The sequence below is a fragment of the Trichomycterus rosablanca genome, chromosome 5 (genome assembly GCF_030014385.1).
Source record: "Trichomycterus rosablanca isolate fTriRos1 chromosome 5, fTriRos1.hap1, whole genome shotgun sequence".
Lineage (NCBI taxonomy): Eukaryota > Metazoa > Chordata > Actinopteri > Siluriformes > Trichomycteridae > Trichomycterus > Trichomycterus rosablanca.
Genome location: NC_085992.1, coordinates 47,124,878 through 47,140,029, shown reverse-complemented (window position 1 = coordinate 47,140,029; position 15,152 = coordinate 47,124,878). Strand labels below are relative to the sequence as shown.

Sequence of the window (15,152 nt, the reverse complement as noted above, 5' to 3'; positions counted from 1 at the left end):
GATCGGGGCGGGGGTGCAACATGCCCACACACACACACACGCAGGTTTAATGTTATCCAGTTCAGTCTGAAAAAAAACTTAAAAAGAGCCTCACAGTGAAGATAAACCGGAGACAAACGCAGCAGCACGTGCGCGCGCGCGTGTGTGTGTGCGCGTGTGTGCCTTTAAGAGAGACGCTTTGTTCAGTGTCGCTAAGTGATTCATGAGTCGATTCGTTTTCAGTTGAAGCGTAAGTTTTTCTTCTCAGTTATCTCTCCGTGTTTACTGTTATTAATTAAATGTCGTGGTTTTAAATAAACACCAACTACTACAGAACATTTTGTGTGACTCTCTTACATTAAAAAGCTTCATTAAAAAGCTTAATTAAACTGCTATTACCACAGATCTGTAACCGAGTCAGACTCGTTCTGTCTAAAAGTTTTCTGATAATCCTAAAAGTTCAGCAGATGATCCTGAACTAACGAATTTGGTAATGAATAAACTTTTGCCTCGGATTGGCTCTGTAACGTTTTCTGTTCTCATCTACATCACAAGCAAGAACCGCTCACGATTTACCAAAGTGAACCAGGAGTTTATATAACGTGCTGATAGAATCGACTCAGATGTGACCGGGTTGAATTATCTTTTTAAAGTAAATATTTCAATCAGCAAAATTACATCGTATGTATGATGCACAACGTTAATGATGTTATTTTAGGTCATGAAGAGCTTTCACTGTGGTTTCTGTACGATGATTGATGAATTTTGATGCGATGGTTGGTGCTTCGTAGCTCAAAGTCTGGATCAATCCACTGAGCTGTTAACTTAACGTGATCTTTATATATCACACGATCGGATCGGCTACATTTGGGAAATATCGACCGATCGTCGATAGCATATTTTGATAAAAAATCGGCCGATACCGATTCATAGCTGATCGATCGTCCCATCTCTAGCTGTTATGGCTAAAAAGCTCTATTTTAATACTGTTTTTTTTTTAATAGGTCGTCCAACAAGCTCATTGTCAGGTGTCCAAATACTTTTGGTCTTGTAGTGTATGACTTGTTCTTCTTTCTCCCTCACAGGCCTGCTTCTGTGATGATCATGCACGTAGCAAAGTGTTTAAGCAAGAGAAAGGCAAGGCACCACCATGCCCCAAGTGTGGCCACCAAACCCAGGAGACCAAAGACCTCAGCATGTCCAGTAAGTGTTTCATCAGTGATCACACACACAACAAAGTGGACACAATCTTTGTCTTTTTATGCCCATTAGCGGGGTTTGAGTACCATCCATGACTAATAAAGAAGGTCGTCTACTGAAATACAGTGATATTGTTTCTTATTGGCTGGCTGGTGTAGTTATATTCATTCTAAATATTGATTGATGATTAACTGACACACACAGGGCGGCACGGTGGCTCGGTGGGTTGCACTGTTGCCTTACAGCAAAAAGGTCCTGGGTTTGATTCCCAGGTGGGTCTGAGTGGGTTTCCTCCCACAGTACAAAAAAGTGCAGGTGAGGTAAATCGAACATACTAAATTGTCCATGACTGTGTTTGGCATTAAACTTGAACTGAACTGAGGGCAGTTGTGGCCTAGTGGTTAAGGTTCTGGACTAGTAAGGTTGCCAGGTTGCCACTGTTGGGCACTTGAGCAAGGCCTCTAACCCTCAATTGCTTAGACTGTATACTGTCACAGTACTGTAAATCACTTTGGACAAAAGTGTCTGCTAAATGCCAAAATTAAAAATGTAAATGAATCTTGTGTAACCAGTAATAACCTGTTCTGTCATGAATATAACCAAAGTGTGTAAAACATGACGTTAAAATCCTAATAAATAAATTTATAAATACAGTTAGGCCCAGAAATATTTGGACAGTGACACAAGTTTTGGCATTTTAGCTGTTTACCAAAACATATTCAAGATACACTTATATAATGCTGTATAATATAATATCAGCTTTAATTTGAGGGTATTCACATCCTAATTGGAGAAAGGGTTTAGGAATTACAGCTCTTTAATATGTAGCTGCCTCTTTTTCAAGGGACCAAAAGTAATTGGACAATTATCTCAAAAGCTTTTTCAAGGGCTGCATGGGCTATTCCCACGTCAATCTATCATCAATTAAGCAGTTAAAAGGTCTGGAGTTGATTCCAGGTGTGGCATTTGCATTTGGAAGCTGTTGCTGTGAACCCACAACATGCGGTCAAAGAAGCTCTCAGTGGAAGTGAAACAGACCATCATTAGGCTGAAAAAAAGAAGAAATCCATCAGAGAGATAGCGGAAATGTTAGGAGTGGCACATTCTGGGGAAAAGATAGCACACTGGTGAGCTCGGGAACTCAAAAAGGCCTGGACGTCCATGGAAGACGACAGTGGTGGATGATCGCAGAATCCTTTCCATGGTGAAGAAAAACCCCTTTTTTTCACAAATCATGAAGTTTGTGTCACTGTCCAAATATTTCTGGGCCTAACTGTATGCTACACCATACAGATAATCAAAATCAAATCCAGTGGTGTATAGTAACGAAGTAATAATACTTTGTTACAGTACTTAAATAGTTTTTTTAGGTATTTGTACTTTACTGGAGTATAAAAATTTTCGGCAACTTTCACTTTTACTCCACTACATTTTCTAAAGAAATTGTGTACTTTTACTCTTACATTCGCTGTATGTAAATTCGTTACTCGTTACTACAGAATGAAGTTAAATGATGTTAGATGTGTGATGCTGAATCTGGTGAATCTGCCCTTGTAAGTTAGACGGTGGTTAAACACATTAATGCGCATGTGCAAACGTTCTCTAAAAGCTATCGGAGTTTTCTAAAAGTGCGTCGTTCACCCAAAGACCCGCAAATATGGACATTCAGAAGCTCCAACACACTGATGTAAGTTAACAATGATTAACAAAGTAAAGCTGCAGCATCAGCGGTTTTTTAATATTATTAGCATTAACATTGTTCAGATATCTACCTCCCATTTTTACCCATTACATTCAAACCACAAATAAAATGTTTCACTAAATTTGTTTGGAATTCATTGACTGCAAAACTCATGAAGACACGTCCATTATTTATTAAAACTCACCTACGGACAAATATTTCCTCAGAGAACTTCTGTATTAGACCAGAGGAGAGATTCATGGTGCTGAGGAACATGCAGCACGTCTTTAACCCTGTAATCATCTCAACAAGAACTCAACTTATCCAGCTTATTATTCATGATTTTTCAGCTGTTGGCTTCAAGTTAGAAATGGTGTTTTCTTAAAGTAAGAATACCAATATTTTTTAGTTTAACACATGCCATTCAGTGAGTAGATACAGCCCAAAAAAGATTATTTAAATACAGCTTAGTTTACTCAAATATTTTAATTTAAAATAATGGTTAAACAGATCATTAAAGGGATAAAAGTGCCACACGTTTTGTTAAACTCTCTTGAGTTTTGCTTTAAATTAATTATGCCAAAATTATTTTTTTGTTATTGAAATTTTTATTTTTATTTTTTTTATTTAACCTTTATTTAACCAGGCAAATAAATACTAGGCAAATATACTACCCAAATAAAAAAATGGGACAGTATAGAAAATGCAAATAAAATAGATGCAGTGTTTTTTACATTTACATCGACTCACATTCTAAAAATGTTGGAACAGGAACATTTAGGGCTAGTAATAAGTAAAAAAAAAAAAAAAAAAACTAAATGTCAAGATTTCAAACAGGTGATGTCAACAGTTGATTATGATCATGAAATCTTTATATTTAAAATGACCGCTTCCATTTATACTAACAGCATTTACTTTTACTTCTACTTTTAATACTTAAGTACATTTAATATCAAATTACTTTTGATACCTAAGTACATAAAACATCAGATACTTTTAGACTTTTACTCAAGTAATATTCTAAAAGGTGACTTACTTCTATCAAAGTAAATTTCTGGTAAGATACTTGTACTTTTACTCAAGTATGGCCTTCTGGTACTTTATACACCACTGATCAAATCAAATCAAGGGTTATTTGTCACATACATAGTCATACTCAACTGGCAGTGAAATGCTTTAGTGACTGCTCAGCCACATTAGTTAAAGAAACGTACAAATAGTCAAAATATATATTATACAAAAAATTGGACAAGTAGTTCAGAAACTGTGCAACATAATGCGAGATGTGATTACTATACACAAATACAAATCTATACATATACCCATATATATATATATATATATATATATATATATATATATAAATATATAAATAAAAACTGTATACACGCATAAGTATATATACAGTGTATCACAAAAGTGAGTACACCCCTCACATTTCTGCAGATATTTAAGTATATCTTTTCATGGGACAACACTGACAAAATGACACTTTGACACAATGAAAAGTAGTCTGTGTGCAGCTTGTATAACAGTGTAAATTTATTCTTTCCTCAAAATAACTCAATATACAGCCATTAATGTCTAAACCACCGGCAACAAAAGTGAGTACACCCCTAAGAGACTACACCCCTAAATGTCCAAATTGAGCACTGCTTGTCATTTTCCCTCCAAAATGTCATGTGATTTGTTAGTGTTACTAGGTCTCAGGTGTGCATAGGGAGCAGGTGTGTTCAATTTAGTAGTACAGCTCTCACACTCTCTCATACTGGTCACTGAAAGTTAAAACATGGCACCTCATGGCAAAGAACTCTCTGAGGATCTTAAAAGACGAATTGTTGCGCTACATGAAGATGGCCAAGGCTACAAGAAGATTGCCAACACCCTGAAACTGAGCTGCAGCACAGTGGCCAAGATCATCCAGCGTTTTAAAAGAGCAGGGTCCACTCAGAACAGACCTCGCGTTGGTCGTCCAAAGAAGCTGAGTGCACGTGCTCAGCGTCACATCCAACTGCTGTCTTTGAAAGATAGGCGCAGGAGTGCTGTCAGCATTGCTGCAGAGATTGAAAAGGTGGGGGGTCAGCCTGTCAGTGCTCAGACCATACGCCGCACACTACATCAAATTGGTCTGCATGGCTGTCACCCCAGAAGGAAGCCTCTTCTGAAGTCTCTACACAAGAAAGCCTGCAAACAGTTTGCTGAAGACATGTCAACAAAGGACATGGATTACTGGAACCATGTCCTATGGTCTGATGAGACCAAGATTAATTTGTTTGGTTCAGATGGTCTCAAGCATGTGTGGCGGCAATCAGGTGAGGAGTACAAAGATAAGTGTGTCATACCTACAGTCAAGCATGGTGGTGGGAATGCCATGGTCTGGGGCTGCATGAGTGCAGCAGGTGTTGGGGAGTTACATTTCATTGAGGGACACATGAACTCCAATATGTACTGTGAAATACTGAAGCAGAGCATGATCCCCTCCCTCCGGAAACTGGGTCGCAGGGCAGTGTTCCAGCATGATAATGACCCCAAACACACCTCTAAGACGACCACTGCTTTATTGAAGAGGCTGAGGGTAAAGGTGATGGACTGGCCAAGCATGTCTCCAGACCTAAACCCAATAGAACATCTTTGGGGCATCCTCAAGCGGAAGGTGGAGGAGCGCAAAGTCTCGAATATCCCCCAGCTCCGTGATGTCGTCATGGAGGAGTGGAAAAGCATTCCAGTGGCAACCTGTGAAGCTCTGGTACACTCCATGCCCAGGAGAGTTAAGGCAGTTCTGGGAAATAATGGTGGCCACACAAAATATTGACACTTCAGGAACTTTTACTAAGGGGTGTACTCACTTTTGTTGCCGGTGGTTTAGACATTAATGGCTGTATATTGAGTTATTTTGAGGGAAGAATAAATTGACACTGTTATATAAGCTGCACACAGACTACTTTTCATTGTGTCAAAGTGTCATTTTGTCAGTGTTGTCCCATGAAAAGATATACTTAAATATCTGCAGAAATGTGAGGGGTGTACTCACTTTTGTGATACACTGTATATACACACATATATACATATAAATTAGATTGTGCAAGTTGTGTAAATTAGTCCTGAATGCTATTTTCGTTGAGGACTTAAATAACTTCTGGGAAAAAGCTCCTCCTCATCCTTCAGAGCATGAAAACGCTTCCCAGACCGTAACAAAGAAAACAGTCCATTAGTGGGATGACTGGGGTCCTTTGCTATTTTTCTGGCCCTTGACCAGCACCGTTTCCTGTATATGGACTGCAGGTCAGGAAGCTCAGTCCAGATTATGCGCTCAGCTGAACGCACCACCCTCTGGAGAGCCTGCCTCTCCTGCTTGGTGCTGTTTCTGAACCAGGCAGTGATGTTTCACGTTATGATGCTTTCAATCGTGCAGGTGTAGAAGTTACGAAGCACCTTGGAGGGTAATTTGAAGTCCCTTAAGTGGTGTCTAAGGTGATGAAGACGCTGACGGGCCTTCTTTGCCAGCGTGGTAGTGTGGCAGGACCATGACGGGTCCTCAGAGATGTGGACTCCAAGGTACTTGAAACTGTCTACACTTTCCACTGCAGTGCCACTGATCTAAACAGAGTAATAGTTCCTCACCTGCTTTATGCCGCAGTCCACTATCAGCTCGTTTGTCTTGCTGAAGTTAAGGAGGAGATTATTATCCTGGCACCAGTCCTCCAGGTGTTTAATGTGCTCTAGGTAGGCCCTCTCATCGTTGTTAGAGATCAGGCCCACCACAACAGTGTCATCAGCAAACTTGACAATGGTGGTAGAGCTGGAAGTGGCCACACAGTCATAGGTGTACAGAGAGTACAGCCGGGGGCTCAGGACACAGCCCTGGGGGACGCCAGTGCTAAGTGTGAGGGTGGGTGAGACATGTTTGCCTACCTGTACTGCCTGTGTTCTGTCCGTCAAGAAGTTAGAGATCCAGTGACACAAGTCACCTTTGTATAAGGTGTATAAGGTGTGCGATAGGCTGTCTGCACATATATCCCTCGTTGCTGTCATGGGTAAAATTGTCTTCCCTGTGGCGGATGGGATTTTCCAGCAAGACAATGCGACATGCCACACGGCTAGAAATGTCCGACATTGGTGAAAAAGAGCATGACCAAACTTACAAGTACTACCCTGGCCCCCTTATTCCCCAGACTTGAAGTCAGTTGAGCATCTGTAGGACCACCTCGATCATCGTGCTCGCTCTATGGATCAACCCCCCACCCCACAAGCTCCCTCCAGCAGCTGTGGGATGCACTGCAGTCAGCATGGCTCCAGATACCTGTGAGAACCTACCAGGACCTTATTAAGACACTCCCAGCTCGTCTAGCTGCAGTCCGTGCTGCACATGTTGGTTACTCTGAATATTAGCTGGTGGTCATAATAATGTGACTCAACTGTGTATAATGGGCATACACAGATACAACTACACTAAATAAAACAGAATAGCGAATAATAGACATATTAAAACCTTATCTGACATGAACATGGCCCAATGGCAGACAAAGGTCGTTAAAAACTAAACACTAAACTTAATCTTTATGGTACAACAATACAACAATCAAAGAGTGGGTTTATCAGTTAGATGTATCTAATAACGGACACCTGGGCATTGCACGGCCCCCGGGCCACATCCGACCCGATGGGTGTCTCTGACCGGCCCGCATGAGGTCAGTGGTAAATAGAAGTAAGACGTAAATAAATGTACATCATACATGCAATACAATAGCGTTGTTTTTATTTGGAAGGGACTGTTATTTTTTATTAGTTTACCTAAATTTGTACGTTCGTGCATGTGTGTGAGTGTATCCAGCTTCACCGTAACGTGTTGCCAAATGAAACTGAGTGCGACTGATACAAGACATTGACGTCTGGAAGTATTTATTTATTTAAGTCAGGTGTAAAGCCGTGTGTTTAGTTTGTGGCGACCGGATCGCTGTGTTTAAAAAGGTCATATAAAAAAAGGTCACACAAAAATTCCTCCTGTATGTAGAGTATAAACTATATATGTGGTCTTTATAAAGAGATCAAATTAATATTAAGCAGAACTAAGATCTGTCTATTGGTCCTCTGTGTTTTCTCTCTCTTTCTGCATTTTGCAGTCCACGCGATCAAATCTCGGCTGTGTCCGAAATCTCATACTTTCATAATGAACAGTACGCGGGAGCGGCGAGCGTGTCAAAATACGTAGTATTCATTGAACTGTACGCGAAAAGTACCCGGTGTAAGCACTGTTAGGTACTGTTTACGTATGAGATTTCGGACGCAGCCCTGGGCTTCTTCACGTCACCTGCCCACAGGGTGAACGCGTTGTGCAAAAAAGTCGTCCGTGCGAAACACAGTGAGCTGTTGTATATAGTGGTATAGATTAAACGACGCTTCGATGCGAAAAATTTGCATGGATGATTTTTAGTAATTGAATTACTCGAGTTTCTCGAGGAATCGTTTCAGCCCTAATTCTGACAGAGGAGAGCTGTGACTATGACGTGCAGTAGCCAATCGCTTCTTTTTCACCTGCACAAGTGGGTTCATGTGGAGATCCGTATCTCGCACGGAGAGTCCTGCACCATTTTCTATTATCACCCGTCTCTGTGTACGTGCCATCAGTCAGCCAGCAGAGGTCGTAACATTTACATTTTTCAATTATCGGCATTTAGCGGAAGCTTTTATCCAAAGTAACTTACAGTACTGTGACAGTATACTGTCTAAGCAATTGAGGTGTAACGGCCTTGCTCAAGGGCCCAACAATGGCAACCTAGCAGTGATGGGGCTTGAGCCAGCAACCTTTCGATTACTAGTCCAATACCTTAACTGCTACTAACTCGTAATAGCAGCAGTTATCACTCCCAGCCTTGAACTAGCCAATCATTGTTCATGTAGGAGCCCGGCCTTTCGGTAGTTAAAGAAGGAAAAAAAAAACACAGCAGTGACCTGCACACATGGAGGGACCCTCCTTAATAAAAATGTCTAGAGCAGTTGAAATGTGTGTCCCTTTAGAGTAAATCCAAACATGGTTAACCCTAGTGTTGATCTCTCTCCAGCTCGCACTCATAAGTTTGGCCGACAGAGCGGAGCCGATGACTACAGTTACGATTACGGAGCCTCTGGATACGACTCCTACTGGAAAAACTCTGCTGCGGGTGGAACTGGAGACCTCGAGGAAGATGACGACGGAGACGACGAGTACTACGAAGATGAAGATGAGGATGAGGATGAAGACGATGAGGAGGAGGAAGAGGAGGAGGGTGTTGATGAGGCTGAAGTGGTGGATAAGCTTAATGACATGAGTCTGGGCACCAGTTCGGCTAGTGGAAACGTCCATTAGTGTTAAATAAAGGCGTGGTCATTCTGATTTACAGCTTATTTTATCTGATCTTACAAAATTTATTTCGTCTCGTTTGTGTTTTGGAACTAAACTGTCTTTAAAAAACTGTCTGTGTAGCACATTCTTTGTAGAGCCTTGTTCAGCTGCTCAAAACAGATGTGGAAGCAGATGTGTACTTCTCTGACTAAAAGCCTATCATTAAAATGGAATACATTTTTCTCTGACCAGTTCCATTTGTATTCCTTACTTAATAAATACATGACATCTATCTCATTCTACATTTTACCTCCATCATAATTACCCCCCTCCCAGTTTTCCGAAGATCCGTATCTCGCACTGAGTGTCCCACACCGTTCTCCATTATCCCCCCCCGTCTCTGTGTACGTGCCATTAATCAGCCAGCAGAAGTCATACTAACAGCAGTTAACACTCCCACCCTCGGACTAGCCAATCATTGTTCATGTAGGTGTCCAGCCTGTCTGTAGTCGACCTGAGATTCAAACTCGCCAGTTTAAGATACCAGCTTTGGTGTGCTAGCGTGTTTTACCACTTTGCCACCCGAGCACCAAAAAATAGAATTTATTTTAGACATGACATTTGCATTCAAAAGTCCAAAAATTTCTTTGTGACCCTTGATCTTTTTTATTTATATTTTTTGTTTTATGCATTTTCTCCCTTTTAATGCATCCAATTGCCCGATTACGTCATGCTTCCTCTCCACCAATGCCGATCCCTGCTCTGATTGAGGAGAACGAAGCTAACCCACGCCCCCTCCGACACGTGGGCAGCAGCCGTATGCATCTTGTCACCTACACTTTGACGAGTGCAGTCCAGCTCAGCGCTGTGTACGGAGGGACACACCCTGACAGCACTCTTTTCTCATCTCTGTGCAGGCGCCATCAATCAGCCAGCAGAGGTCGTAATTGCATTAGTTATATGAGAGTCCCTATCCGGCTTTTAATATCCCACCCCTATCTGAACAACAGTCCAATCGGTGTTTTGACCTCAAGAGAGCCGGCAGGCAGAGCTAAGACGATGTATTCAAGATCCCATCTCTGGTTCCAGCGTGTGTTTTACCACCTGAGCGCCCCTCTTGATCTTTTTTTAAAGAGGATTCATATAAATTTAGTCTCATTTGATTATTAGTCATGTATCACCCGGTTAGTCTTGGTGGTGGTGAGCTAGTTTATTGGACTGCTGCCCCACCAGCTGATTCCCATAAAAAAGATTGTCTGGATGTGTCCTTTGGGAGATCAAGCCGGCTATGAACATTTCTAAAACACAGTGTGCAAAAGTTTACACACCAGATTAGATTAGAAGTTTAGTTCACAAACTTTATCTTTTAAAAATTGATTCATTTACATCTTCAGCATTTAGCAGACGCCTTTATCCAAAGCGACTTACAGTACAGTTACAGTCTGAGCAATTGAGGGTTAAGGGCCTTGCTCACTTTCTAACACTAGATTGATTGATTGATTAATTGATTGATTACTTTATTGATCCCCGAAGGGAAATTGCGGTGTCGCAGCAGCAATTACAATTATTTACACAACGACATTACAATGAGGTACAGGAAAGAATAAAAATTTAAGACAGTAATGAAAATAAAATATAATAATATAAAAAAATAAGAATATAAAACATCTAACAGGAACGGGGGAACCTAAAGGTGCAGTTATAGACATTGTGCGATTTAAAAGCTGTGCAAATAAAACAGTACCAAGCAGTCAAGTAGTAGGTTTATTGTCTCGTGGAGATTATAGGTTCTGTGTCCTCCTCTTACACCAGTGAGAGTTATTATAGGTTGCCACAGCTGTGGGCAGCTTTTTGTTGCAGCGGAGTTGGCAGAACCTTCCACTAGAAGCACTTTGCTGTTTAATCAGCAGGTCATGTAATGGGTGTGTGGTGTTGTCCATTATATTAAGCAGTTTATGCAAGATTATCTGCTCAATAACTAGCTCTTAAGGGCTCCAGAGCAAAACCCAGCACAGAACCAGCCTTCCTGATAAGCTTGTTAAGTTTCTTGGAATCTTTGGCTCTAATGCTGCTTCCCCAGAAGATAGCTGCATAGAAAATTGCACTTTTCACTACAGACTGATAAAAAAATATGTAGCATCTTGCTGCATATGTTGAAGGACCTGAGCCTCCTTAAAAAATAAAGTCTGCTCTGGCCATTTCTGTAGACAGCCTCGGTGCTGCACTTCCAGTCCAGTCTGTCGTCAAGATGGACACCGAGGTATTTGTAACATTCCACCACCTCCACCTCTTCCTCCAGGATACAGAGGGGTTTCAAAGCAGTCCTGGTCCTCCTGAAGTCTAGGACCATCTCCTTTGTCTTGGCCACATTTAAAAGAAGGTGGTTGTTCCCTGACCATGAGACAAAGCCAAATAAATATGGCCAAAATACATTATATATCATATATTTTTACTTTGGATGTTTTAGGTGCATTTATTAGGTGTTTAAAACATTGGTGTACTTTTTGGAATCCATTATCACAGATATCACTACAATACAGACACTAAATGGCCAAAAATGTGTGGACACTCCTCATAATCTCTGCTAACAGGAGTATACACTGATCAGCCATAACATTAACACCACCTTCTTGTTTCTACACTCAGTCCTTTTTATCAGCTCCACTTACCATATAGGAGCACTTTGTAGTTCTACAGTTACTGACTGTAGTCCATCTGTTTCTCTGTATGCTTTGTTAGCCCCCTTTCATGCTGTTCTTCAATGGTCAGGACCCCCCCCACTGACATGGTAGTGTGTGTTGTGCTGGTATGAGTGGATCAGACACAGCAGCGCTGCTGGAGTTTTTAAATACCGTGTCCACTCACTGTCCACTCTATTAGACACTCCTACCTAGTTGGTCCACCTTGTAGCTGTAAAGTCAGAGACGATCGCTCATCTATTGCTGCTGTTTGAGTTGGTCATCTTCTAGACCTTCATCAGTGGTCACAGGACGCTGCCCACAGGGTGCTGTTGGCTGGATATTTTTGGTTGGTGGACTATTCTCAGTCCAGCAGTGACAGTGAGGTGTTTAAAAACTCCAGCAGCACTGCTGTGTCTTATCCACTCATACCAGCACAACACACACTAACACACCACCACCATGTCAGTGTCACTGCAGTGCTGAGAATGATCCACCACCTAAATAATACCTGCTCTGTGGTGGTCCTGTGGTGGTGAAACGGGGCTAACAAGCATGCAGAGAAATAGATGGACTACAGTCAGTAATTGTAGAACTACGAAGTGCTTCTATATGGTAAGTGGAGCTGATAAAATGGACAGTGAGTGTAGAAACAAGGAGGTGGTTTTAATGTTATGGCCGATCGGTGTATGATTAAGCACATAACCATGCTACGTCCATATGCAAACATAAGTAGGTACATGAATCATGCTGAGCTCAGTGATTTGTAGATTCCTGATGACTGGTCCTACGAATTCTGTTTTCTTCAAAACTATGTTAAATGGATGGCTGGGGAAGTGTAGATCAAGGTATTTTCAGGTGGAATGTTCTGCCTTCTGAGGTAAAAATGTAGTTTGGTAATAATTAGACTTGCAGCAAGAAAATGACTTCGAGATTCTGCTGGTTTGATATAAATATTGTCAATATTAATACAAACACAGCCTTGTAATAATACAAAATATAAACACTGTAATTTGTCAGAATTTATCAGAACTACATTGTTTTTTTGTTTTTTTTTAGCAATGCTATTTGCATTGCTAAAAAGTAGACATTTTAGCTTTAGAAGAAGAAGATACTTTATTTGTCATATATACATATACAGATGTACAGTACAATGAAATTCTTTCTTCGCATATCCCAGCTTGTTTGGAAGCTGGGGTCAGAGCACAGGGTCAGCCATTGTACGGCGCCCCTGGAGCAGACAGGGTTAAGGGTCTTGCTCAAGGACCCAACAATGGCAGCATAGAAGAGGCTGGATTTAAACCGCCAATCTTCCGGTTGATAGCCCAAAGCTCTACCCACTAGGCTATGTTGACAATGTAAAACTTACAGATATAAATTCTTGCTCATTTTGGGCCCAAATACAAGCCAGGGACTGCCATGGGATTAAGGGATCAGTCCTAAAATATCCTGATGTGGCTTTAACAGTCAGATTTAAATCCCATAGAAAATCTTTGGTGGGATTTAAAGAAGCAGTCAGCACACAAGCTGTTAAACCTCACTGAGCAGGAAGCCTGTGCACGTAAAAAATAGGTGAACATTACACAGGAAATGTTTAAGCTTGTTAGGACGTATCCTAACAAGCTTATTAAAGGTTATCAAGGCAAAGGAAGTTCTAGTACTCCCAAGTACTGTTATTACAAGGGCTCTTGAAAAAGCTTCCTCACTTTTTTAAACTCTATTTATTAAGAATTTCAAAAACAAATCACATCACTTTTCTACATTATCACTATTTGATGCATTTTTCCAGCGTCGTACCAACTTTTTAATGACATCAGCAAACATTTTTTGGTTGAGCTCGTAGCCACTGATGCAGCGCTGCTTTCACATCATCACATGAAAATCTTCTTCCCCTTAAAGCTTCTTTGAGCATCCAAAAAGGTGAAAATCAGATGGAGCTAAACACATATACACATCATGGGACAGCACGGTGGCTCGGTGGGTAGCACTGTCGCCTCACAGCGAGATGTTCCTGGGCTCGACTCCCAGGTGGGGTGGTCTGGGTCCTTTCTGTGTGGAGTTTGCATGTTCTCCCCGTGTCCGCATGGGTTTCCTCTTACAGTACAAAGACTGAATTGGAGTCACTAAATTGTCCATGACTGTGACATTAAACTTGTGAACTGATGAACGTTGTATAACGAATAATTACCTGTCCTGTCATGAATGTAACCAAAGTGTAAAACCTTAAATTACCTTAAAATCCTAATAAATAAATCAATAACTATACACATCACCAGAATACCCTATAAGGTTGGTGAAAGAGGGAGTGGGGTTGAATATCTCCGACTGTATGTGTGTAGAAACAGAGTTGTGAGGAAGGGGGGTTGAGTATTTCTGACTGGATGAGAGTTGTGAGGGAGGGGGGTTGAGTATTTCTGACTGGATGAGAGTTGTGAGGGAGGGGGGTTGAATATTTCTGACTATGTGAGTTGTGAGGTAGGGGGGTTGAATATTTCTGAATGTATGTGTGTAGAAACAGAGTTGTGAGGGAGGGGGGTTGAATATTTCTGACTGGATGAGAGTTGTGAGGGAGGGGGGTTGAATATTTCTGACTATGTGAGTTGTGAGGTAGGGGGGTTGAATATTTCTGAATGCATGTGTGTAGAAACAGAGTTGTGAGGGAGGGGGGTTGAATATTTCTGACTGGATGAGAGTTGTGAGGGAGGGGGGTTGAATATTTCTGACTGTATCTGAGGGATTGAATATGTCTGACTGTATGTGTGTAGAAACAGAGTTGTGAGGGAGGAGGGCTGAATATTTCTGACTGGATGAGAGTTGTGAGGGAGGGGGGTTGAATATTTCTGACTATGTGAGTTGTGAGGTAGGGGGGTTGAATATTTCTGAATGCATGTGTGTAGAAACAGAGTTGTGAGGGAGGGGGGTTGAATATTTCTGACTGGATGAGAGTTGTGAGGGAGGGGGGTTGAATATGTCTGATGGTATGTGTGTAGAAACAAAGTTGTGAGGGAGGAGGGCTGAATATTTCTGACTGTATGTGTGTAGAAAAAGAGTTGTGAGCAGGGCCGGCGCTAGGGGGAGGCTGAGGGGGGCATTGCCCCCCCAAATTGTGTCTTTGCCCCCCCAAGCAAAGCAGTCCAGAACCGGGGCTAGGGGGGGGCTGAGGGGGGCATTGCCCCCCCAAATTGTGTCTTTGCCCCCCCAAGCAAAGCAGTCCAGAACCGGGGCTGGTTGTGAGGGAGGGGGGCTGAATATTTTTGACTGTATGTGTTTAGAAACAGAGTTGTGAGGAAGGGGG

At 41.6% G+C, this 15,152-nt stretch overlaps 1 protein-coding gene across 1 annotated transcript in view; it reads left to right on the top strand.

The window, feature by feature from the left end:
- Positions 1-9,427, top strand: part of znf330 (zinc finger protein 330) — a 29,249-nt gene extending 19,822 nt beyond the window's left edge. Inside the window, exons 9-10 of the mRNA XM_062996236.1 lie at positions 1,065-1,182; positions 8,920-9,427. Of these exons, the coding sequence (XP_062852306.1) occupies positions 1,065-1,182; positions 8,920-9,203 (402 nt within the window). The 3' untranslated portion in view covers positions 9,204-9,427. The remainder of the gene's footprint in view (positions 1-1,064; positions 1,183-8,919) is intronic.
- The last annotated feature ends 5,725 nt before the right edge of the window (positions 9,428-15,152 follow it).